The sequence below is a fragment of the Myotis lucifugus genome, unplaced genomic scaffold (genome assembly GCF_000147115.1).
Source record: "Myotis lucifugus unplaced genomic scaffold, Myoluc2.0 scaffold_41, whole genome shotgun sequence".
Classification (NCBI taxonomy): Eukaryota; Metazoa; Chordata; class Mammalia; order Chiroptera; family Vespertilionidae; genus Myotis; species Myotis lucifugus.
In genome coordinates this window covers 4,134,208-4,157,987 of record NW_005871089.1, presented here as the reverse complement: position 1 = coordinate 4,157,987, position 23,780 = coordinate 4,134,208, and the positions used below count along the sequence as shown (strand labels likewise).

At 38.6% G+C, this 23,780-nt stretch overlaps 1 protein-coding gene across 1 annotated transcript in view; it reads right to left on the bottom strand.

The window, feature by feature from the left end:
- Positions 1–23,780, bottom strand: part of NEO1 (neogenin 1) — a 214,842-nt gene that overhangs the window by 43,123 nt on the left and 147,939 nt on the right. Inside the window, exons 14-19 of the mRNA XM_023753169.1 lie at positions 20,889–20,999; positions 19,674–19,868; positions 15,111–15,206; positions 3,572–3,795; positions 3,351–3,489; positions 1,321–1,428 (exon numbers count right to left, since the gene is read on the bottom strand). Of these exons, the coding sequence (XP_023608937.1) occupies positions 1,321–1,428; positions 3,351–3,489; positions 3,572–3,795; positions 15,111–15,206; positions 19,674–19,868; positions 20,889–20,999 (873 nt within the window). The remainder of the gene's footprint in view (positions 1–1,320; positions 1,429–3,350; positions 3,490–3,571; positions 3,796–15,110; positions 15,207–19,673; positions 19,869–20,888; positions 21,000–23,780) is intronic.

Sequence of the window (23,780 nt, the reverse complement as noted above, 5' to 3'; positions counted from 1 at the left end):
TGCTACACTAAACATAATGTACAGAAAACCACAATTTACACAGTTCCAAGTTGTGAGTTATTATCTATATCAGCAGCTGAAGTAATAAAATGAATAAAAGATAGAAAATACACGGTAAAATACCCTCAGAAACTAAGAAATCATATAAGGAAAATAATCCAATCTCTTCAACATGTTAATTTTTAAATAATGTACCTAGGTCTACAATTAAAATAATGTGGTTTTGAAAAGCAACAGTGGCCTAAAATGCTGTTTTAGTTCTCACCGATGTGATTTCCTAGGAGAAAAACTCCTGGGAGATGGGCAGCAACCTTTGTTAATTTCTCCCAGATTTGTGGGAGAAGTCACCCCAAACGCCACCTGACAACTTCCACCAGAGGGCACTCAATCTCCATGGCTGAGGCAGAGAGACCCACAACCACAAGCCTACCCATCCAGTGCATTATTCCTGGGCTTTAAAGGCAAAGTACAATGCAATCAATGCAAGTCAAGTCATGCTTGATTCTTTTATGAAAGAAGCAAATTCAAAAACCTAAAAAAGTGACAAAAAAAGCCCAGGAATTTATGGAAAGGAGTTTCTATAGAAAGCTGAAGCAGAACAATGCTTTCAGTTTTCTTAGGCCGCCCTATTCATACCAAAGAACTTCAGAAGGCAAACTTCTGTTCCTCACACCATATATCCTTGGGCAGAGGTCCCAAGGGGAATATTTAACAGCTAAATCCCTTTCCTCCTTGACAAGGCTGAAAAGGGCACAATGTTTATTGTGGAAGGGTCTCCTCCTCTGGAAGCCCAAGGAAATATTCCAGATCCCTCCAAAGGCCTAGGCCAATTCAAACTAACTCTAGTTGTAAAAGCACAGGAACTAAAGTAAAGTAGCAGGCCTGGAGGGGGGAAAAGGAATTAAAAGTCTAATGGGCTTTAGGGTAAAAGAGATGAATCCCTGTTTATTGGGAATAACCCTATAGAATTAGGCAGGGTTTTTAAAGCAGGTCATGTAGTCAGAGACAGAGAAGAACAGCTTTTCTGAAGAAAATAAGTATGTCATAAGGTATCACTACATCCAAAGACTGTCTGTCTAGCATAACCCATGCCCATCAGACTTTCAAAGTGAGTTAGAACAATTAGCTGGTGACTTATTTTTATGTTCCTGTGGGCAAATAGCAGCATCCCCTTGCTCTACTTTTTGTGACCATCATGACTCATAGCACCTTGTAAATGACCAAGCCAGCCTTCAGACTCCCACTTCTCCCAACACAGAACTCCCCTGGAGTGTTCTGCCCAGCAGTAACAGGGACAGACACACATTCAAAGCATCTTACCTGTAATTTTGCCATTGGCTTCAGAGGGAGGTTGCCAATTTACAATTATGGTCCTAGGTTTTCCCTCTTTACTTACAACTGTCACATCCTTGGGTGGAGAAGTAGGAACTACAAAATAACAATACTTTTAATAATTCCTGTCCATTTCAATTTTATTCACCATTTCCTCAACCCTTTCCATTTATAAGTCACAATCAAGGGTATAAAGCAAAAAAGATAAAGCCTCCTGACTTCAAAGAACTTATAGTCTATCTATAAATAGCTCCAATAAAAAGAATATGGAAAATATCAGAGAGAATACCACATTATAACGATAAGAATTGGCATCTTGGCTGGGGCCAGGGATATATGTCGTAAGTAGATAGGAAAATAAAAAAGGCAAGTACCTAATATATGCCAGGCATTTTAAAAGTGATTTTTCACTTCATGTTTATGGCAACTTGAAAGGTAGTTACCATTATCCCATCAAGATAATGTCTTAGCACATCAAGACACTGAAAATGAGAAAAGTTATGCAATTTTCCCAAGATGATGTTCTTCTCTAATCTGGATTATTTTGTTAGGATATTTTTAAATGTAAAATAATTTTCTCTCTCACCTATAGTTGCCTCTCCAAACCAAATGTTTGAAAACCCAAAATTCCTTCAAAGAACACATGATTTATAAACTGATGTTTATTATTTAAAGTTTGCAAATATTTGAGCTTATTGCTCTGAAATATAAAGCTCTTTATGTAACAGAAAAAAACAATAAAATAAAAATGACTGCATTTCTTGTTTCCATGTTATGGCTGAAAACTTAATGTACTAGTAGGGAAATAAGCAAATTAAGAACATCCTTAAATTTTCTCTTCCTACAGTGCTAGACTCCTCCTAGTATAAAAATGGAAGAAAGCCTGGTGAAATGCAAACATCCTAAGGAAATACATAATGTCATTTATTATCTAATGGGTTGGAATTAAAGCAAAAAGATATTCTTTTAAAACTGGCCAAGAAAGCAAACTCAAGGTCCATGTAAGCTTTTGTGCACTGTATTTCTAGCTCTCCAAATCCAAACCCTTTTCTCTGTAGGATGTACAACCCACTCACTGTTCAGAAGACAAAAACATTAGGGATAAGCCTTCTGGGGAGATACTACACCTCCATTTTTTCATTATTTATATACAGGAGAGTAAAAAAATAGGAGGCTGGAATATATAGAGACTACCAATAGTTACACATGACTTCATGCTGGGAAAGTATAAGAAGCAGAAGTGTAGGCCTACAGGTAAGCAAAAAGCAAACAGAATCTCAAACCTGGAGGGCTTGCTTTCCCCTTAATTTGCTTTTTTGTCTTTTCTCTTTCATGTTTACTTACAGACAAAAACCCTAAGGATACTCCAGAGAGAGATTTTACAAAGACACTGATTGGTTTGCAAGAGAGCTACTGGTAAGTGCTAGACTCCACAAGCAGCACTGCAGCTGCTTGGTGACAGGCAGGCTGCTTCATCTTTTCTTTCTCAAGTTTACCTGGAAAGCAGGACTAATGACAAGAACCCCTCCCATTCGCACAGTGCTTTATAACAGCCTGTGCTTTCCCATCTGCTCCTTGTTCACCCTAACAAGAACCCTGTAAAGTAGGAAAGGCAGAGGTTCTATCACCCCTCTTTTATAGGTGGAAGAAACAGATTTAGAGAGGCTGAATGACTCGCTTATGATCACACTCAGTAGATGGCTGACCTGGGATTGAACTCAAGTCTCTTGATTCCTAAAATTTAATATGCTTTGTATTATATTATCCTGTTACTGTTCTTGTACAATGATTAAAAAACCATAATTCATTAGCTGAAAAATCAAACATTGAACTCCAGCTGTAGTTGCTCACTGAATTCGGTAAATACATTCACATACTCAATTCTTTCCTCGGTTAATAAAAGGAGGTGATAAGTCTCATGATTTGAAATGTGGCACAACATTAGCAGGAACTTCCACTGACTTTCGTATCTTGCAGAGAAGAAATGCCATATGACCTAAGGTTCTGACAACACATACCTAATTCAAACGTAGTCCCATGGGCTGTCATACTCCATGTGCTTGATCTTCGACCTTTGGTCACCATCACAGAGAATTCATACAGTGTATTTGCTTTTAAACCAGTCACCAAGTAACTCAAAGTTGTTGCATTTGCATTCTGGAAATATATGATTCAAGAACTTTAGATTGAGGAAATATCCATAGTTAGCTTTTCTTACCCAGACCATATGTGCTAGTACCTTATACTTGGTGTTTGCTGGGATGTTGGTTTTCCATCGGACTGTGTAGTACCGAGAGTCTGTAATCTTCTGGTGTTTGGGCAGTGAATTGTCCGCCCACGTAATCCTTATGGTATCATGACTCAGAATGGAAGCCTGGACTCCCACTGGTGGCATCATGGGAGTGGGATCTGGCACTGGAGTGTATGGAGCATTAATAACAAATAAATCAACCTCAGAAGTGTCTGGGTAAAAAGTAATTAAAAAGGGAAGTGGCATTTAACAGAAACAAAAATAAAAGGGAAATGCAGGGTAATATAATGGAATGAAAGGTGAGAAATGAAGAAAGAGAAAGAGAATCCAGAGTTAATAAATAACCACCATTCATTTAAAAGAATATTTCCACTTGTGTTCTTTCAGGAAAATGTCTAGAAAAATACTAATTAATCATACATTCTCTACTGTATTCTGTAGGTGTATTAAAATTAGATAACCCAGTGATTGTATCAACATATTCATACTTGGATTTTCTTTAAATTACTTGAAAATTCTACTTTTGTCCAAACAAAATCATAAAAAGATAAAAATTGCTTTTAAAATTAAGGGTATAATTTCTAAGCAAGTAACACAAAGTTCATACTCTGATTTGATATTCTAGTGACTGGCTGAGTTTTTGGGATATGGCTTATCAATGCATATCACCAGACATGTAAAGGTGCTACTCTCAAAACCCGAGTCCTGAATGTCAGCCTGGCTGTGGTAATCAGGGTATCTGATAACCACACAGGGTTCAGTTTAGATCTGCTGATGTCCTGCTACACTTTTTCCAGTAGAGTCAGAGAACAATTGAATGATGAATCCCAATAAGTTATGGAAAATGCCATTGTTATGGATCCAACTGATACTGTCTTTATAACTTTAGAAACCAGAGTACTTATCTGACAGAAAGGAAAGTCTACTATTCTCATGTGCTCAACAAAACAGAGGCCAGAGAGTGACGTCAGAGGAATGGCAGCATAAGAGCACGTCTTTTCCTCTCTCCCTGACATCCCAACAAGTTAACCATCTATAATTCAACAAAAAAGTCCCTGATCAACATAGATGCACACCTGAGAGACCCGCACATTGAAACACCTAAAGGTGGGCATTCAGAGATAAATGGGGAGATGAGAAGGGAGGAAAGTACAGACATAGACTACAGAGGCAGCCCTTCAGCTCAGGGGGGCAGTCCAGCAGGGCAATCTGCAAGCTGCAACTGGCGAGCAGGGAGCTACCAGTGGCCAGAGCTAATAGGGTCCGAGTTGTGCGTGCATTTCTGCAAGCCGCCAGGAGACAGAACAGTGACTGAGTTAGCAGACACGGGCCCAACAGAGCACGGACTAATAAGAACCCCTCCCATCTGCACAGTGCTTTGTAACAGCCTGTGCTTTCCCATCTGCTCCTTGTTTCACCCTAACAATAACCCTGTAAAGTAGGAGCATGTCTACTGCCCTCTGCTTCTTATACTTTCCCAGCTTGAGGGTTGCATGGGCCAGACAAACAGAGGTCAGGGGTCACCATTACAGTGAGGGCAAAACAAACCCCATCCCCAAGCAGCACAGCTGTACTGTCCCAAGCTGCAGAGCTCAAATCTGGGAGATCAGAGGTAAAATCTTTCGATTCAGCGCCATCTATTGGAAGATAGTAGGAAGACCTTCTAGGAGACAAATGCACAAACAAAGAAGGGCAGCAAATACCATGAAGAACCACAGAACAACGATGACCAGAAAGAAAATGAAAAATCCCCAGAAAGTAGACTGTAACACATGGAATTATGTGACATAAATCAGCAGTTGCCAACCTCACGGGCCACCAGTGGTTTGTGGACCACCGGTTGGTGACTGCTGATATAAATGACAGAGATTTCAAGATTGCAGCTTTAAAAATACTCAACTAAATGCAAGAAAATACTGACAGGCAATTCAGTGCACTCAGAAAACAAACCAGTGAACAAAATAAGTATTTCTCCAAAGAAATTGAAACTTTCTATCAGAAATCGAATCTATCAGAATTTCTGGAAATGAAGCAGGCAATTAAGGAGATTGAGTAAACTGTTGAGCACAGAAAACAGAACCAACCAATTAGAGAAAAGAACTAGTAATATTCAAGACAGGAATCAAGAAATGCTGTAGAAGGAAGAAGAGAGAGATCTGAGAATAAAGAAAAACGAAAAAGCTCTACGAGACCTCTCGGATTCCATTGGAAAAAGTAACATCAGAATCATAGGCATGTGGAGGAGGAAGAAAGGGAGTAGGGAATGGAGAATCTATTAAAACAAATAGTGGACGAGAACCTCCCAAATCTATGGAAAGAACTAGATCCTTGAATCCAAGAAGCAAAAAGAACACCTAGTTACCTCAATCCAAAGAGGCCCTCTCCAAGGTACTTGGTAGTGAAGCTGTCAAAAACTAATGACAAAGAAAAAATTCTCAAAGCAGCCAAGGAAAAGAAGGAAGTGACCTACAAAGGAAAACCCATCAGAATCTCATCTGACTTCTCAGCAGAAACTCTGTAAGACAGAATAGAGTAGAACCAAATATTCAAAAGTCTGAAAGAGAGAAATTACCTGCCACAAATAATATATCCAGCAAAATTATCCTTTAAATATGAAAGAGAAATAAGGATGTTCCAAGACATACAGAAGCTGAGGGATTTTATCACCAGAAAACCTCCATTGCAAGAAATACTCAAGTGAGTTATTCTATCTGAAACAAAGAACATAAGGTCACAACACCTACAAGTAAGATAATAAAAAAACTTACAGCATAAATAGGGATAATTTGTGACAACAAAAACATACAAGAGGAAGAGAGAAAGGTCTGAACTGGCAAAGGAAGATGAAGATCAGATGCTCTCAAAAGGGAAAAAACTATGGTATATAAGCAACTTCATTTTTTATAAACCTAATGTCAACCACACACAAAAATCCCCCAAACAGGACATATAGCTTAAAAAAGAGAAAACAAGAGAAAAGATGAATGAAATACCACCAAACAAAAACAAAAAGATAGAAGCATAAATTAAAAGAACCAATGGAGGCACAGAACTACCAGAAAACAAAAGATAAAATAGCTATAAGAAATCCTCAAACAACAATAATTACCCTAAATGTTAATGGTCTGAATTTACCAGTAAAGAGGCACAGAGTAACAGAGTGGATCAAAACCCAAAACCCAACCATATGCTGCCCTCAAGAGACACATCTAAGCAGCAAAGACAAAGGTAGATTCAAAGTAAAGGGTGGAAAATGATTCTCCAAGCAAATAACATCCACAAAAAAGCAGGTGTAGCCATACTTATATCTGACAAAACAGATTTCAAGATAATAAGAGAAAAAGATGGACACTTTATAATGATAAAGGGAACACTACATCAAGAAAACATAACACTTCTTAATATGTATGCACCCAACCAGGAAGCACCGAAATATAATAAACAGCTACTCACAGACTATTCCATTGTAAACTTTAGATAGATCAACCAATCAAAAAATCAATAAAGAAATATTGGCCTTGACACAGGCCTCAGCGCACTGGTCGTGAGTAGGAGGAGGCCTAGGAGGCAGCGTCCTTGCTGTGCGGGGTGTGTCTGACGCTGGTTGGGCACCAACAGGCCGGGATTGGGGCCTCCGTGCCTCCGGACTCCTCTCTGCTCAGAGCGTTCCCGCAGTCTGACCCCGTTTAACCCCCCAGCCTTGGGGACCGGCCTCTCAGGTCCCGCCGCCCAGGAAGCCGCATCCAGAACAGTGAGTCTCTCCTGGGTGACACAGGGTGTGATGGGGGATGAGGGCCACAGGCTGCAGTGCCACCTTCTAAGGACACGGTGGTGGGGCTGAGGCAGGAGGATTAGGAAAACCCGGGTCTGTTGTGGATCTAAAGGCAACAGAGAGATGAGGTGAGGTTTTGCACGAGCAGTTTTACTTTCATTTTCAGAACGCTGGGGCCATAGATGGTTGTGAAAAAAAGAGGGAATTTTCTGAGGCCGGTTTCTAACTTTTCCTAACATTGCTCAGAGGAAGGACAGACTAGAAGACAGAGGACAGCAGCTGTGGACAGGAAGGGAAGTCCTGTAAATGATAAGGGAACTGGCAGAGTGAGCACTGAGGACTGAGCCCGGAGATAACACAGGCATCTAGAGGGCACCTGGCCTCTGGGCTGGGCAAGGGCACTGAGCAGGTGAGCCCATAGAACAGTGGTTCTCAACCTTCCTAATGCCGCGACCCTTTAATACAGTTCCTCATGTTGTGGTGACTGAAAGGGCGAGGGCTACGCCCTCCATCTTGCCCCAGATCCTCCATTTTTGGGGCAGCAGCCATTAGCCATGTGCTCAGCAAGGAGCTTCTTCCTGGAAGCCCAAGCCTCTGCTAGCCACACCTAGGATTTCTTTAAACTAACCAATGATAATCAAGTGAAGTGAGCACCATAGACACAACCACATCCTGTATAACAAGACACCGACTTGCACCTGGCCAATTGGCAGGGACAGACTCAAACTACTCCTTTAAGTATTATGATTGATCATTTCAAAGAGATTAGGGGAGGTTATAGAGCTCCCCCAGGAATTGGGAAATTGTTAGAAATTGGATGGATTGTTTAAATTCTGAGTGAATGTCTGGTGAAAATGTGTGAGTGTGGAGGGATGGGGCCTGCCCTCTCCTCTCCTTTGTGTGGCTCCACAAATTTGGTCAGGGGGGCACCTGAGTGAGGATCTGTGAAAACAGGTCACCCCCTCCCTTGTCTGTCTCTCCTCATGGGGTCGGGACAAAGTTTGTTTGTATAAAAACTTATGTCTAGGTATTTTGAAGTGAAATAATGCTGAAATATTGCTAGAGGACAGAATTGAATCTGTTGGAATCTGTTGGTTGATTAAAAATGTTACTGATTAAGAAATGCTAAATATTTGACTTGCCCGCTAAAAGTTTAAGGTTCGGATTGAATTGGGAAAAATTGTGTAGTTGTGGTAACTAAATGCCTTTGCTTATTGGTCTGATTAAAAATTAAAAAGGATTAATTTTATGACCTCAACTGAAAATTTTTAATACAGAAACCAGTTTAAATTTAATTGATATTCTTTAAGATAATTATAAAAGGTATAAACAGCTAATGAGATTTCAGTTTGTCTACAATATAAAAAAAAAAAAAAGAAATATTGGCCTTAAATGAAACACTAGACCAAATGGACATAATTGGCTTTTATAGAACATTTCATCACAGAACACCAGATATACATTCTTAGCATAATACTCTCCAGGTCCATCCATGCTGTTGCAAATAATAAGAGTTCTTTCTTTTTTACAGCTGTGTAGTATTTGATGTTAAGTGACATAAGCCAGTCAGAGAAATATAAGTATCACATGATCTCACTCATATGTGGAATCTAATGAACAAAATAAATGATGAACAAAATAGATCCAGAGACATAGAAACATGGAACAGACTGTCGAAGCTCAGAAGAAAGGCGGGGGCGGGTCGGTGGGTGGGAAGAGATCAACTAAAGAATAAGTATGCATTTATGCCTAACCCATGGACACAGACAATAGGGTGTGAAGGCCTCAGGTGGGGACTGGGAGCAGGCTGGAAGAAGTCAATGGGGGAAAAAAGGGGACATATATAATACTGTCAACAATAAAGATTTAAAAAAAAGATTACACATTCTTCTCCAGGGCACATGGAACATTCTCAAGGATAGGTCATATGTTGGGTCACAGAACTAGCATCAACAAATTAAAAAAGGTCGAAATTATACCAAGCATATTTTCTGACTACGATGCCTTGCAATTAGAAATCAACTGCAAAAAGAAGTAAAGAAACCCACAAATACATGGAGATTAAACAACTTACTACTAAAAAACGACTGGGTTAAAGAAGTAAAAGATGAGATCAAAAGATATACAGATACAAATGAGAATGGTAAGACAACATATCAAAACCTCTGGGATGCAGTGAAAGCAGTAATAAGAGGGAAGTTTATATCGAGAAATCCCAAGTAAACAACCCAACATCACATCTTAAAGTACTAGGAAAAAAAGAACAAAAGCAACCCAAAGATAGCAGAAAAAAGGAAATAATAAAAATTAGAGCAGAATTAAATGGAGGAAAGACTATACAAAAAAACAAGAAAACAAAGAGCTGATTCTTTGAAAAAGTTAAAATTGAAACCCCCCCAGCTAGACTCACTAAGGAAAAAAAAGGGAAAAGACCTATATAAACAAAATCAGAAATCAGAGAGAAGTCATCACAGACATCACAGATATACAAAGGATTATGAAAAACTTTATGCCACCAAATTCAATAACCTAGAAGAAATGGATAAGTTCCTAGAAATATATAACCTTCTTAGACTAAATCATGAAGAATTGGAAAATCTAAATAGTCCAATCAGCAGTGAGGAAATGAAAACAATCATCAAAAACCTCCCCAAAAACAAAAGTCCAGGACCAGATGGCCTCACCAGTGAATTCTACCAAGAGTTCAAAGAAGAAATAAAACCTATCCTTTTCACACTCTTCCAAAATATTAAAGAAGAGGCAATACTTCCTAACACATTCTATGAGGCCAATATAACCTGGATACCAAAACCTGGCAAAGATAACACACATAAAAACTACAGACTAATATCCCTAATAAATACAGATGCAAAAGTCCTAAACAAAATACAAGCAAATCAAATGCAACAGTACATCCCAAAAATAATACAACACGATCAAGTGGGATTTATTCCAGGAGCAAAAGAATGGTTCAACATTTGCAAATCAATCAACATAATACACATAAACAAAATAAAGGATAAAAATCATATGATCTCATCAATAGGTGCAGAAAAAGCATTTGATAAGATACAACATTCACTTATGATGAAAATACTTAATAAAATAGGAATAGAAGGAAAGTACCGCAACATAATAAAGCCCATATATGATAAACTGTCAGCCAATATCATACTCAATGGCAAAAAACTGAAAGCTCTTCCCCTAAGATCGGGAATAAGACAAGGATGTCCAGTCTCACTACTCTTATTCAACACTAGAGGCCTGGTGCATGAATTCATGCACAGTTGGGTCTGGCCAGCCTGCGCTGATTGTGGCCAATTGGGGCCAGGCCGGCTGGGGGCAGAGGATGTGGGAGGTTGGCCGCTGGCCCCAACCCCAATCAGAGTGGGGGGGGGGGGGGGCTGATCGGGGTGGGGCCAGCCAGGGGGAGAGGGTGTGGGCGGTTGGCCAGACAGCCCCACCCCTGATCGGAGTGGAGGGGGCCGATCGGGGCTGCAGTGCCTGTCAAAGCAACCAGTCATTCCGGAGTTCTGGTCACTTGGCTTTTATATAGATAGATAGTGCTAGAAGTCCTAATCAGAGCTATAAGGCAAGAGAGAGAAATAAAAGGCATTCAAATAGGGAAGGAAGAAGTCAAACTGTCACTTTTTGCGGATGACATGATGCTGAATATAGAAAACCCTAAAGACTCTACCAAAAAACTATTAGAAACAATAAACAAATATAGTCAAGTTGCAGGGTACAAAACCAATGTGCAAAAATCCATTGCCTTCCTGTATACTAACAACAAAATTTCAGAAAAAGAAATGGGAAAAAATAATTCCTCTTGCAATAGCAACCAAAAGAATAAAATACCTAAGAATAAACTTAACAAAAAATGTGAAAGACCTATATTCTGAAAATTACAAAGCATTATTAAAAGAGATTGAAAAGGATACAAGAAAATGGAAAAATATCCCTTGCTCATGGATTGGAAGAATCAACATAGTTAAAATGGCCACATTACCCAAAGCAATATACAGATTTAATGCAATCCCCATCAAAATCCCAATGTCATTTTTTAAAGAAATAGGATGAGAAATCATCAGATTTGTATGAAAATACAAAAGACCCTGAATAGCCAAAGCAATCCTGAGAAAAAAAGAATGAAGCACGCTACCTGGCTTCAAATTATACTACAGAGCTACAATAATCAAAACAGCATGGTATTGGCAGAGAAACAGAATCACAGATCAATGGAACAGAATAGAGAAGGAGAGCCCAGCTATGAAACTACACGTATATGGGCAGATAATTTTCAACAAAGCAGCCAGAAATGCACACTGGAGTAAAGATTGTCTCTTCAATAAATGGTCTAGGAAAACTGGAAAGCCACATGCAAACGAGTGAAACTGGATTACAGTGTGTCCCCATGTACAAAAATTAATTCAAACAAAATAGATCAAAGACCTAAACGTAAGACCCGAAACAATAAGTTACATAGAAGAAAATAGAGGTACCAAACTTATGGACCTGGGTCGTAGAGAATATTTTAAGAACTCGACCTCAAAGACAAGGGAAGTAAAGTAAAAAACAAATGAATGGGACTATATAAAACTAGAAAGCTTATGCACAGCAAAAGAAATGGACAACAAAACAAAGAGGCAGCCAACCAGACAGGAGATGATATTTGCAAACAGTAGCTCCAACGAAAGTTTAATTTCCAAAATATATAAAGAACTCATAAAACTCAACACCAAACAATCCAATCAAAAAGTGGGCGGAGGACCTGAAAATACACCTCTTCCAAGAAGACATACAAACAGCCAATAGATATATGAAAAGATGTTCAACCTCACTGGCAATTAGGGAAATGCAAATCAAAACTACAATGAGATACCACCTTACACCTGATAGAGTGACCATTATCAACAAGACAAACCATAACAAGTGTTGGAGAGGTTGTGGAAAAAAGGGAACCCTCATCCACTGTTGGTGGGAGTGTAGACTAGTACAACCACTTTGGAAAGCAGTCTGGTGATTCCTCAAAAAATTAAGAATAGAGCTACCATATGACCCAGCAATCCCTCTCCTGGGCATATACCCAAAAAACTCTAAAGCAGGTATTCGCAAAGATATATGCACCCCTATGTTGATTGCAGCATTATTCATGGTGGCCAAGACATGGAAACAACCAAAGTGTCTTGCAATAGAGGATTGGATAAAGAAGATATGGTAAATATACACCATGGAATACTACTCAGCCATAAAAAATAATGAAATAGCCCCATTTGCAACAACATGGATGGACCTTGAGAACATAATGCTAAGTGAAATAAGTCAGTCAGAAAAAGCTAAGAACCATAGTGATTTCACTCATACGTAGGATATAAAACTGAAATTTATGAACACAAACAGCAGTGTGGTGGTTGTCAGAGGGAAGGCAGTCAGGGGGAAAGAGGGTCCTAATACATGGTGACAGGAGAAGATCTGACTTTGGGTGATGGGCACATGGTGCAATATACAGATCTTATAACATAGAAATCCACACATGAAACCTATCCAATATAATAAAAGCCTAGGTGGTGTCGTGTGACGTCGTCACAAGATGGCCGCCGTGACGTCGTCACAAGATGGTCACCACAAGATGGCCAGCAGGGGAGGGCAGTTGGGGGCGAGATCAGGCCTGCAGGGGAGGGCAGTGGGAGCGAGATCAGGCCTGCAGGGGAGGGCAGTGGGAGCGAGATCAGGCCTGCAGGGGAGGGCAGTGGGAGCGAGATCAGGCCTGCAGGGGAGGGCAGTTGGAGGCGAGATCAGGCTGGTAGGGGAGGGCAGTTGGAGGCGACCAGACTGGCAGGGGAGGGCAGTTGAGGGCGATCAGGCCGGCAGGGGAACGGTTAGGGGGAAATCAGGCTGGCATGCAGAAGCAGTTAGGGACAATCAGGCAGGTAGGCAGGCGAGTGGTTAGGAGCCAGCAGTCCTGGATTATGAGAGGGATGTCCGACTGCCAGTTTAGGCCTGATCCCTAAACCGGCAGTCGGACATCCCCCAAGAGGCCCCAGATCAGAGAGCGCGTGCAGGCTGGGCTGAGGGACACCCGCCTCCGTGCAGGAATTTCATGCACCAGGCCTCTAGTATGTTCATGTTGACCAATGTCACCCCAATCAATTTAATAAATAAATAAATACATACATTCAGAGGCCAGAACAAGCACAAAGGCACCGAGTTACACAAGCCCAGGTCAATATAGCAGGATCTGTTTGGGTTTTCCGAACTCTTCAGTCAGTTTTTCTAAGTATACACACACTGATTTATTTAAGTTAAGGTTTTAAAATGGGCTTCCCACATGGTTATCGTGATTAGCCCTTCCTATTAACTCAAAATTTGAAAAGGCCTGGGCCTTGTTTATAAATAATTGCCAAGCTAAAGTAATAGTCTCCATCTGTGCATTTCCTACACAATGAGGACTAAAAATAACAGAGGAACAGCATGCATTATAAACAAGGGCTTTGTTCAAAGATTAGAGCACATACCACCAGTTACAGAAAATGTACTGGATGTGCAAATATCATTAAGACTTCTTCGAGAAAATTTTTTATTTGTAATAACTCTTGCAAAAAATAGCTAGGTTATCTGTGTTAGGAACATTTCCCTGTGTATTTCTAAACAGAAGTAATATATTTTTAAGGCATAAATAAGGAAATAATTTCAAATTTCCTTTTTTTCTATTGTAGGCTGAGTTAAGAAAGTAGTAAATAACTTATTTAATATATTTTTTAATCTTGCTTTTTACCCTTTATGAAAAGTTATTTTTAAAGAAGTTATAAATTATAAGTGCACAGGACAGAAGACAGGACAGACGACCACCCATGTAGTCATGATGTTGGTCTTTTTAAGTAAAAGCACAAAAAAAGGGAGACAGAGATGGGCTTTTTAAAAAGAATAATGCCACATTTGTAATATTATGCAAAGTATCCAGAAGACATAGCAGGCAAAACAGATTCACAATTCTGGGAAACAAATGAAAAAGAGTACTTCTGTAAGTGACAAATTCTTTGATTTTTCAGTACCCATTAGAAAAATTTACAACTCTAATGTATTACTTTGATAAACTTTCTCATTCAGATCTAAATTAGATGTTTTATATAACTATAGAAACTTTACATTATATGGATAATCCTTTAAAGATATTTTAATTAAATTACAAAAATAAATATTTGGTCTCTTTAGTAATAAATATATAGTTGATCAAATGGATAGTACATCTGACTTTATACTCTTTATATAAAGCTTATGAAAAGCACATACAAAAATACTTCCCCAACCAACTCGGGTGTCTAAAAAAGAAAATGTTGAAAATGTATCAATCATACACATTTACTGCTACCATCAGTAACCTATATCATTCCTCCAGAGATATGGAGATATTTTTGTTTTTTTACTCATTTTAGTTATAAGTCACATAACCTGAAGATGAAAAATCACTTTTAATTCTCTCACAATTATGCTTTTGAGATCCCAACACATCAAAAACATGTTTTACATATCTACATAGAATTATTTACATGACAGGATTGTTAATAGTGTCTAAAAAATAAAACAGGAATTAACAGAATATTCCATATCGAAAGCCCATATTCCTTTTTGAAGCCTGTACCCTAAATTGCCATATTCTTTTCCTTCCACTGATACCGAGGGGTAGGCTTCATGCCAAGATTCTACTTAAGCTGATGGAAAAAAAGCCAAAGACCAGGGATGGACAGGATACCTTACCTGTATGAGGTCTGGTCACAGCACTCTCATATAGAGGGATGCCTTCACCCACATTGTTAAATGCTTTCAAGGTAATCACATAATGAGAGCTGGGATCTGAAGGAAAGAAACGTCAAAACACTTAAAATTCTCACTACAGAATTTTAAAAGTTCATGGGTGACTGTACATGATCTTAACACATTTCGTACCGCTCAGGAGTTTTCTCGTGTTTCGCGCGCCATCTGTTAAGGACCGCTCACGAGTGTTCTCGTTTTTCACGCCCATAGAAAAAGGAGCGAATCTAGATACTTATGTAAATTTTGTTTGGTCCCTCTTCATAGAGGAAAATGTTTTATGCAGTACCATACGTTAAAAAAGTACTAGGAACTTTAATTGTTTAATTGATTTTGCAAATAAAAATGTTATAATTATTGAAAAACAACACCTAAAGTGCATTATGATGATTTAAATAACGTGCAGTTTGCCCAAAAACATGCGGTCCCTGGCGTATATCTTAAGAGATTTCTATGCGGTACGCAATGTGTTAACTGCAGAGGAAATCAGGAGGGAAGATTTAAGAAATTTTTATGTGAGATTATTTTGAGGTGTGGGGAGATGTGAGATGGCTGTATACACGGTACAGCAGTCCCCAGAGGAGACATGTTCCAAGACCCCCAGTGGATGTCTGAAACCAAGTATAGTATCAAACCCTATATATACTATGTTTTTTCCTATGCATACATACTTATGATAAAATTTAATTTATAAATTAGGCACAGTGAGAGATTAACAACAATAACAATAAAATAGAATAATTGTAACAATGTACTGTAATAAATGTTATGTAAATGTGGTTCCTCTCTCTGTCTCTGATAACCAATTTGATGACTGAGACTGAGACGGCTAAGTGACTAACAAGCAGGTGGCATACTCAGCATGGTTATGTCGGGAGGGAGACAGAGTGGGATGGCTTGAGATTTCATCACACTAGTAAAAATGATGTGCAATTTAAAACTGATTATAAATTGTTTACTTCTGGAATTCTTTATTTAGTATTTTTAGGCCTTGGTTGTCCGTGGATAATCAAAACCACAGAAACTGAAAGAGTAGATAAGGGGAAACTTATCCACTGTTGCAGGGTAGAAAAACTGTCTGGAGTTATTACCAGAAGTGAGGTTGGCTGTGCTTAAATTCTTTCTTGAGTTAGTACCAGGAGTGAGTGTAGCTGTGCCTGAATTATCTCTTGCCCTCAACTAATGGATGGTTTAGTGATGTTATTATATAGTGTGGGGCTTGGATTAGAATGAGTAAATAGGACTTCCATGTGTTGAAAGCCCATAGATAAAGTTTGAAATTAAACAAACCCCTTTCCTTCTCAGAAAGGGGACAGCAACTACAATAGCCAAGGTAGAGAAGTAGGAGAAAAACTGTTAACTCAGAAACTGCATGTCTTTAACTCTTGGGAGCGGGGACTCCAAATCTGGGAACTGCCTAACCTCATCTAGCCCTCATGTAGACTTCTTGGCAGAATAAGATATGGCCCAGGACTATGACTGGCTTGGAGGTGATGCTGCAGAAAATGTGACTGAAAGAAACACTTCCAGGTGACCATGTAAAATGCTGCTAGTTAGACTCTATGAAAAGAGTGGGTATTAAATAGTTAGAATATCATTCATTTTCCTATTTGCTGAGGTAAATTAGGATGACTCTACTTCATAACATTCCTGATCCAGGCAAAATTTAGGATGGGTAACTTCAAAAGTCCAGTCAGAAATGAAAATTTGAGCCCTGGCCTGTGTGACTCAGTGGTTAGGGCATCAGCCTGCATACCAAAGGGCAAGTATTTGGGTTTAAAGGCACTTGGTCTCCCAATGGCAGAAAGAATTGACAACAAATGGAATCAACAAGACTCAGTACTTGATTGGTGAGAAAAGATGACATGGTAGATGATAAAGTCCTTCACAGAGATTGGGGACAGAGACAGAGCAACTATGGTATAAATTTTCAAGCCCACATTCTATTACCACTCTTCACTCTCTCCCTATGTGCTTTCACTCATTTCCTTAGCTTGGGTTAGCATGTATGTGCCATCAAATGAAAAATCATATTTCTAGGCCAGACCTTTCTTCTGATCACCAAACCTTTAGGTTAAACTTTCTGGCATCTCCACTTGGATGTCTCAAATCTCTCTCTCCCCCCACTTCAGATCTATCCCTGTGTTTCTACTTCATAAATAGCACTTCTATGCTTCCTGCTGCTCAAGTCAGAACCTGGGAGTTATTAAGACATCTCTCTCCCTCCTCCCGTTATGCAAATAATCAAGTCTTGTTGATTATACCCACTTGCCTCTCCACCACTGCCTTAATCTGCATGCTCCATCTCTCAGTTCACTGAGCACTTTGTGCCTAACATTGGGCCTTAACATGTGCAGCTGTTCTCTATGCTAGGGACACAGGCCACCTTTCTTCTTTACCTAGACAATGCCTATTCATTTTAAAGGACTCATCCCTTTAAAACTGGATTAGCCTCTCTAGTTACACCCCATTTCTCTTCCTCGGCAATCTAAACAATTTCCATTATTTAAAAATTATATTATTTCTAATAATTGGGATCATGTTTGGTTGATTCTCTGCTCAATCTTTAACACAGTGTCTGGGATACTGTAGGTATTCATTAAATATTTGCTGATTAATCCGAAGATTTGTGGGAAAAGACACTAACTTTAATTTTGATTGTTATGATAGAATATGGGCTATATCCCAGTGCAGATACCCAGTAAGGAGATGTTTATATGAACCTGAAACTCAGGTGAGAGTTCTAGTTTGCTTAATAAATGAATTCCTAAATGTACTTTAATCTGACTTTCTTCTTTTGATCAACATTATATGCATCTTAGATCTATCAGTGTTGAGTTATACAGCTCAAGCTCATTTTACTTTATGCCAAATTAAATCCTGAAATCAGGTAGTATGGGTCTTCTAAACTTAATTCTTCATTTTATTGTTTAAATAATGTTTGTATTTATTTCAGAGAGAGAAGAAGGGAGAGGGAGAGAGAAATATTGATCAGCTGCTTCCTGCATGCTCTCTACTGGGGATCAGGCCTGCAACCAGTGCATGTGCCCTGATTAGGAATCGAACTAGTGACCTCAGGGTACACAGGACAATGTTCAACCAACTGAGCCACACCAGCAAGGGCTTATTCTTCAGTTTCAAAACATGTTTGACTATTCCAGTAATTTTGATCTTTCATATAAATTTTAGAATAAGTTTACCAATTTCTACAAAAAAGTGTACTGGGATTTTATGTAGGATTGCATTAGGGAGAATGCAATTTTAATGCAAATTTCCAACTGCTTACTGTTAGAGTATGGAAATACGACTATTTTTGTATCTTGTGACCTTGCTAAACTTACTTATAGTTTTAGTAGCCAAGATTTTCTATGAGTCAGTAGAGTGCTCAAATATTGATTTCTAAATACCATTTTCCATAAAAGAAACTAGGGTTCCTTGGAGAAATGGCTGATTCAAGGGCTAAGGCTAGGAAATACCAGGGTCTGAAACATCTTGTCAGATGGACAGAGGAACCAGTTATAGGAGATTCCCACTGGCCATTCTTTCACTGTGAAAGAGGAGGAAAGCTTTTCCTTACTAAAGAATGCTAATACATGTAGAAGAAATAATGGCATTAGGAAATCACCACTTGTGAAACAACATAGTGATAACTATTACTAAAGATACTAAAACTAGTAAGTGAAAGTTTGATGAGAAATAAAATATTTACAAAGACTCATGGTATCTCTCCCCTACAAGGTACTTAGTAATTATGAAGAGAAAAATAGTAACTTTATAGTAGAGAAATGAGGCAGGTACCATTTAAATCAAGTGATTAAAGTTAACATCACTAGTGATAGGCTCTTCTGTGCCTCCTAAGATGAAGCACTGACAAGATCACACTGTGTCTGTGCTCTGCCTCCCAGAAGAACGTCAGTTGAATGTATGAGGAAATATTAGACAAGTCTAAACTGAGGGACATTCTACAAAATATAATGGTCTATACTTTTCAAAAATGTCATAGTCATTAAAGTAAAAAAATACTGAGGAACTGTTCTATATCAAAGAAAACTAACGAGACACAATAATGAAATGCAACATGTGATCCTGGACAACATGTGATGCCTTCTTTTATTATAAAGGACATTAATGAGACAACTGGTAAAATATCAATAAAGTCTATAGATATTGTGTCAGTGTTAATTTGCTGATTTTGATCATTGTACTGTGGTTATGTTAGCAAATGTCCTCGTTTTTACGAAATGCACATTAAAGTATTAGTTGGTAGAGAGGCATCATGTCTCAACTTACTCTCAAATGATTCAGAGGGAAAACAAGTACATATAGGAATTACAGACTGATAAAGCACATGTGGAAAAATGTTAACTTTTGGGGAGCTGAGTGAAGGATTAACAGGAATTCTTTGTACTATTTTTCTAAGTTTTCTATAAAAATAAAATTATTACACAATAAAAAGGTAAAAAGCAAGCATTCACAAGTACAATTACTTCCTTTACTGAGCATACACACCCAGATTTTCGATGGTGTAATAGCGCTGTTTATAGTCCACTTTGATGGTCTGGGCGTGCGGGCTGCCAATGCCATAACCAATGGCATAACCTCTGACCACAATGTTCTGGTTCTCTGGAGGAGTCCAGCTTACTACGATGCTAGTGACAAGTGGGCGGACATGAAGAGAACTAGGTACTTCAGGAACACGAGTTTCTGGGAAGGAAATTAGAAAGGCAAGATGAGGTTTATCTTCCGTTAGGATATTTCATCACCTTTGGGGAATGGTGTTCAATCTCCTGCTAAATTATTTGGGGCTAAGTTTTTCCATTATGCCCAAGAATTCAAAGAGAATATGTATATACAGTAAAGTACGTCCAATGGATTCTAAGAAGAAAACAAAATCCAAACAGCAGCTTGAAATACTAGACACTGTAATATTAATTTGGAAGGGAAGACAAAGTAATCCAAGAACCCCTGTCCAATAGAGAAAAACAAATAAATTGACTTTCAATAGTTAACCATTCCTCTTGGTCTCACATCTGATTCCCAAACTTACCAGGCAGAAACACCAACTAATTAGAAGCCTGGTGCCAACGGGTAGTTAAGTATCACATTATAGCAACAGTATTAATTATTTACTCCCCTAAGTAATATGGTAAGTCAGAAAATATGAATAGAACCACAAATTGACTTAAATGGTGGGAGACCAAGAGGCCTAAGAGGTGGCAATTTACAGTATTTTTCAAGGCATAAATTGCTATCTTAATTTAAAAAATAGTAAAACAAGAGTTAGAATAGGACCCTTTTGTCTTCCAAGTATAGCACCTGTTTTTGATAAAGGTACATACACACACCCATATGGACTTACTCATTGAATAAACAGGTGAGAAAAAGGGCAAGGTGTCTAGAATGAAGGGAAAAGGGAGACTAATGAAACATAAACATGATTCATGTGGCTCAGCCTTCCATTTTAGATCATCCACATACTTAATGGCCTTGGTGAAAAACAGACTTAAGGCACCTGTACCTTTTTATTGGCTTTGGTTCTACTTAAAGACAGTTATCTAAAAGCCACAAGGGAGGGCGGAAATCCATGAAACTTGCTTTATTACAGGAATGACAGTAGGATATATTAAAATTCACAGATTAAAGCACTATATACTCCAAATCTGTGGCTTTCCAGTTAGGCTCAACTGACTATAATTAGTACCTTGCCTGTGCCATTGTTCTTACCATCTAAGTCACTTTCAAAAGTTTCAGCAGACAGCCAGTCAGTAGCCGGGCCTGTGCCATTTACTGTTAGAGCAGCCACTCGAAAATTATATTCAGTCCCCCGATCCAGACCTGAGACCCAAATGACAAAAAAAGACAAGTTGAAACAACAGATTTGGAAAAACAAAATACCACCAATCTCATTAAAGCAAATATCTCATCCACCAACTCAATATGCAGCTACTACCTTGATAAAATTTTAGTTAAAGTTAATACAAAACAAGAAATACATAAGTATAGAACAGAGGAGCTCCCACCTCTAAGGTAGAGGCTGAAGTCCACACAATCCAAGAAGGAAAGAGAAATCAGTAAAGCTCTCAGGAGGTAACAGGGTTTTTTGTTTGTTTGTTTTTTAAAAGAGCTTGAAGGCATTTTAGAAATCATTTAATGCAATCCCTTCATTTTACTAAGGAAGCTAAGGCCAAAAAAGAGGCCAAGGATAATGAGTTATAACAAGGAACAAAGTCCATTGGTCTCAGAAGACACCGGAGACCAGAAAAGAATGCAAGATGTAACTCCTACCATGTTACCTCTGTTCTCTGAGCCATGCCATAATCACAGAGAAAAACTTTAAACGTTAACACAGCCTAGAAAGCTATTTCTCAACAGCCTACCAACACATAAGTATACATAACAAATAAAAATGAAATTATGCCTTTCTATTATGCAACCTTCTATATTTAATATAACCTAATAAAGTACATCAATTATCAATGAATCAAAGATCCACATGTAAAAGTCTACCCTACAAAGTAGAGCAAGAGTCAATAATATGGTCAGATATTCATGAATTCATTTTTTCTTTTTTATTGTGTTAAAATACACATAAAATTTACCATTTTAGCCATTTTCAAGTATACAGTTCACATGCATACATTTGTAGAGTACTTAAATAGTAGATGTTGTGATAGGTCTTACTAGGGTTATGAAAAATTATCCTACCTCTCCATATCCAAATATTGGGATCTTTGGCCAGCAACACAGTACAGAAATTGAGAGAGAACTTGGCCAGGATAAGCCCTGGCTCAGTTAATCAATCCTGTCACAGGGTGTGAGAGGAGAGATGGGAGGTTCTGTTCTCTGCAGATCATCTTATTTGCCCACAAGAAAGCAAGAAGCAAAACAGAATGAGAAGCAAAATGGTTTGGCCCAAGTCACTTTACCTCCCTGCCTACATGAACCAGAAAGAGCCAGAGTGACTATACATGTACTTACAACTATTTTTAAAAAAATATATTTTATTGATTTTTTACAGAGAGGAAGGGAGAGGGAGAGGGATAGAGAGCTAGAAACATCAATGAGAGAAACATCGATCAGCTGCCTCCTGCACACTTTCTACTGGGTATGTGCCCGCAACCAAGGCACATGCCCTTGACCGGAATCGAACCTGGGACCCTTGAGTCTGCAGGCCGACGCTCTATCCACTGAGCCAAACCGGTCAGGGCAACTTACAACTATTAATAGACAACAATCTGGTCTCCTAGCAAACATGGCTCAACTGAGGTTCTGAAAGAATTCAACCGATCAGATTACTATGCCTTTGGGGAGAGTCAGAATGTAAGAGAGTGACTTAGCCAGTGAGTGAGAGTGCATAAAAGCATGTGCAAGGGAGACCCACATGTAAAATGGTTAAGAGTTCCTCTCCCCCAAAGTAACCAACAGAGTTCACAGACTAAAACTAAGGTACACAAATCATATTATGGCTGACTACGTTAAGTGCTATAAGTGGTACAAAAAGAAGAAACAACAATTACTTCTGGCTAAACTTAATCATGTTGGTTATTGTTCAATACAAGATCCTGGTGACCCATATTATTCTCTAATATTTATCAAGCTTCAAGGTAATGTTTCAAGAGAGCAAAGATCTCCATTTTTGTTCACCATTATATGCCCAGTGCTAGCCCACACTAATAAAAACTCAATAAGGTCTGTTAAACAAATGAACAAATCTAAATATGATTTTAAAATGCAAGAATTTTCTTGACGAAGAAAAATCTAGCCCTAGCCGGTTTGGCTCAGAACATCAGCCAGCAGACTGAAAGGTCCCGTGTTCGATTCCGGTCAAGGGCACGTACCTTGGTTGTAGGTTCAATCCCTGGCCTTGGTCGGGGCATATGCAGGAGGCAAGCAATTGATGTGTCTTTCTCACATCGATGTTTCTCTCCCCTCCCTTCCACTCTCTCTAAAAAATCAATGGAAAAATATCCTCAAGTGAGGATTAACAAAAAACAACAAAAAAAGAAAAATCGATTTTTACCATGAAAATGGTATTTTCCTTATACATCAAATGTTGAATTGAAAAAAAATGAATAGTCCCCTCATGGGCAAGGACTGTACTCTATTTTTATGTTATTGGCAACAAGAACAATGCCTGGTATACAGTAAATATCTGCTATTAAATATTCAAAGTAAAACCCTACAGATGGAAGCTGTTACATAACTGTATCTGGAGTAAAATCAGAAACTGACTTTTAAGAACATCTGTGAGGAATTTTACAGTAATGTTCCTTCAGTGAGATTTCTCAGCAGCACTCACGGCAGCCATGTTTACTTTCTGCAGAAAGGAGAAGACTGACTCCATGGAGACAAACATTCACCTTCTATTTTGAAAGGAGTCAGTCTCATCTATGAGATGAGGGGTAAGGAGAAAAGCTTGCTGGATTACTAGAGTACACTTTCACTTTCTGTACACTCTGCTAACAACTAGACTGTGCAGACTCTGTTTATATAGCTTTTTTTTAACTTTTTTTCAGATTATAAAAAAACTACATATATCATAAAGCATACAGAAAAACACAAGGAAATAAAACTAAAATATACTCTCATTCAGAAATGGCAGAATGTGTAAGAGTG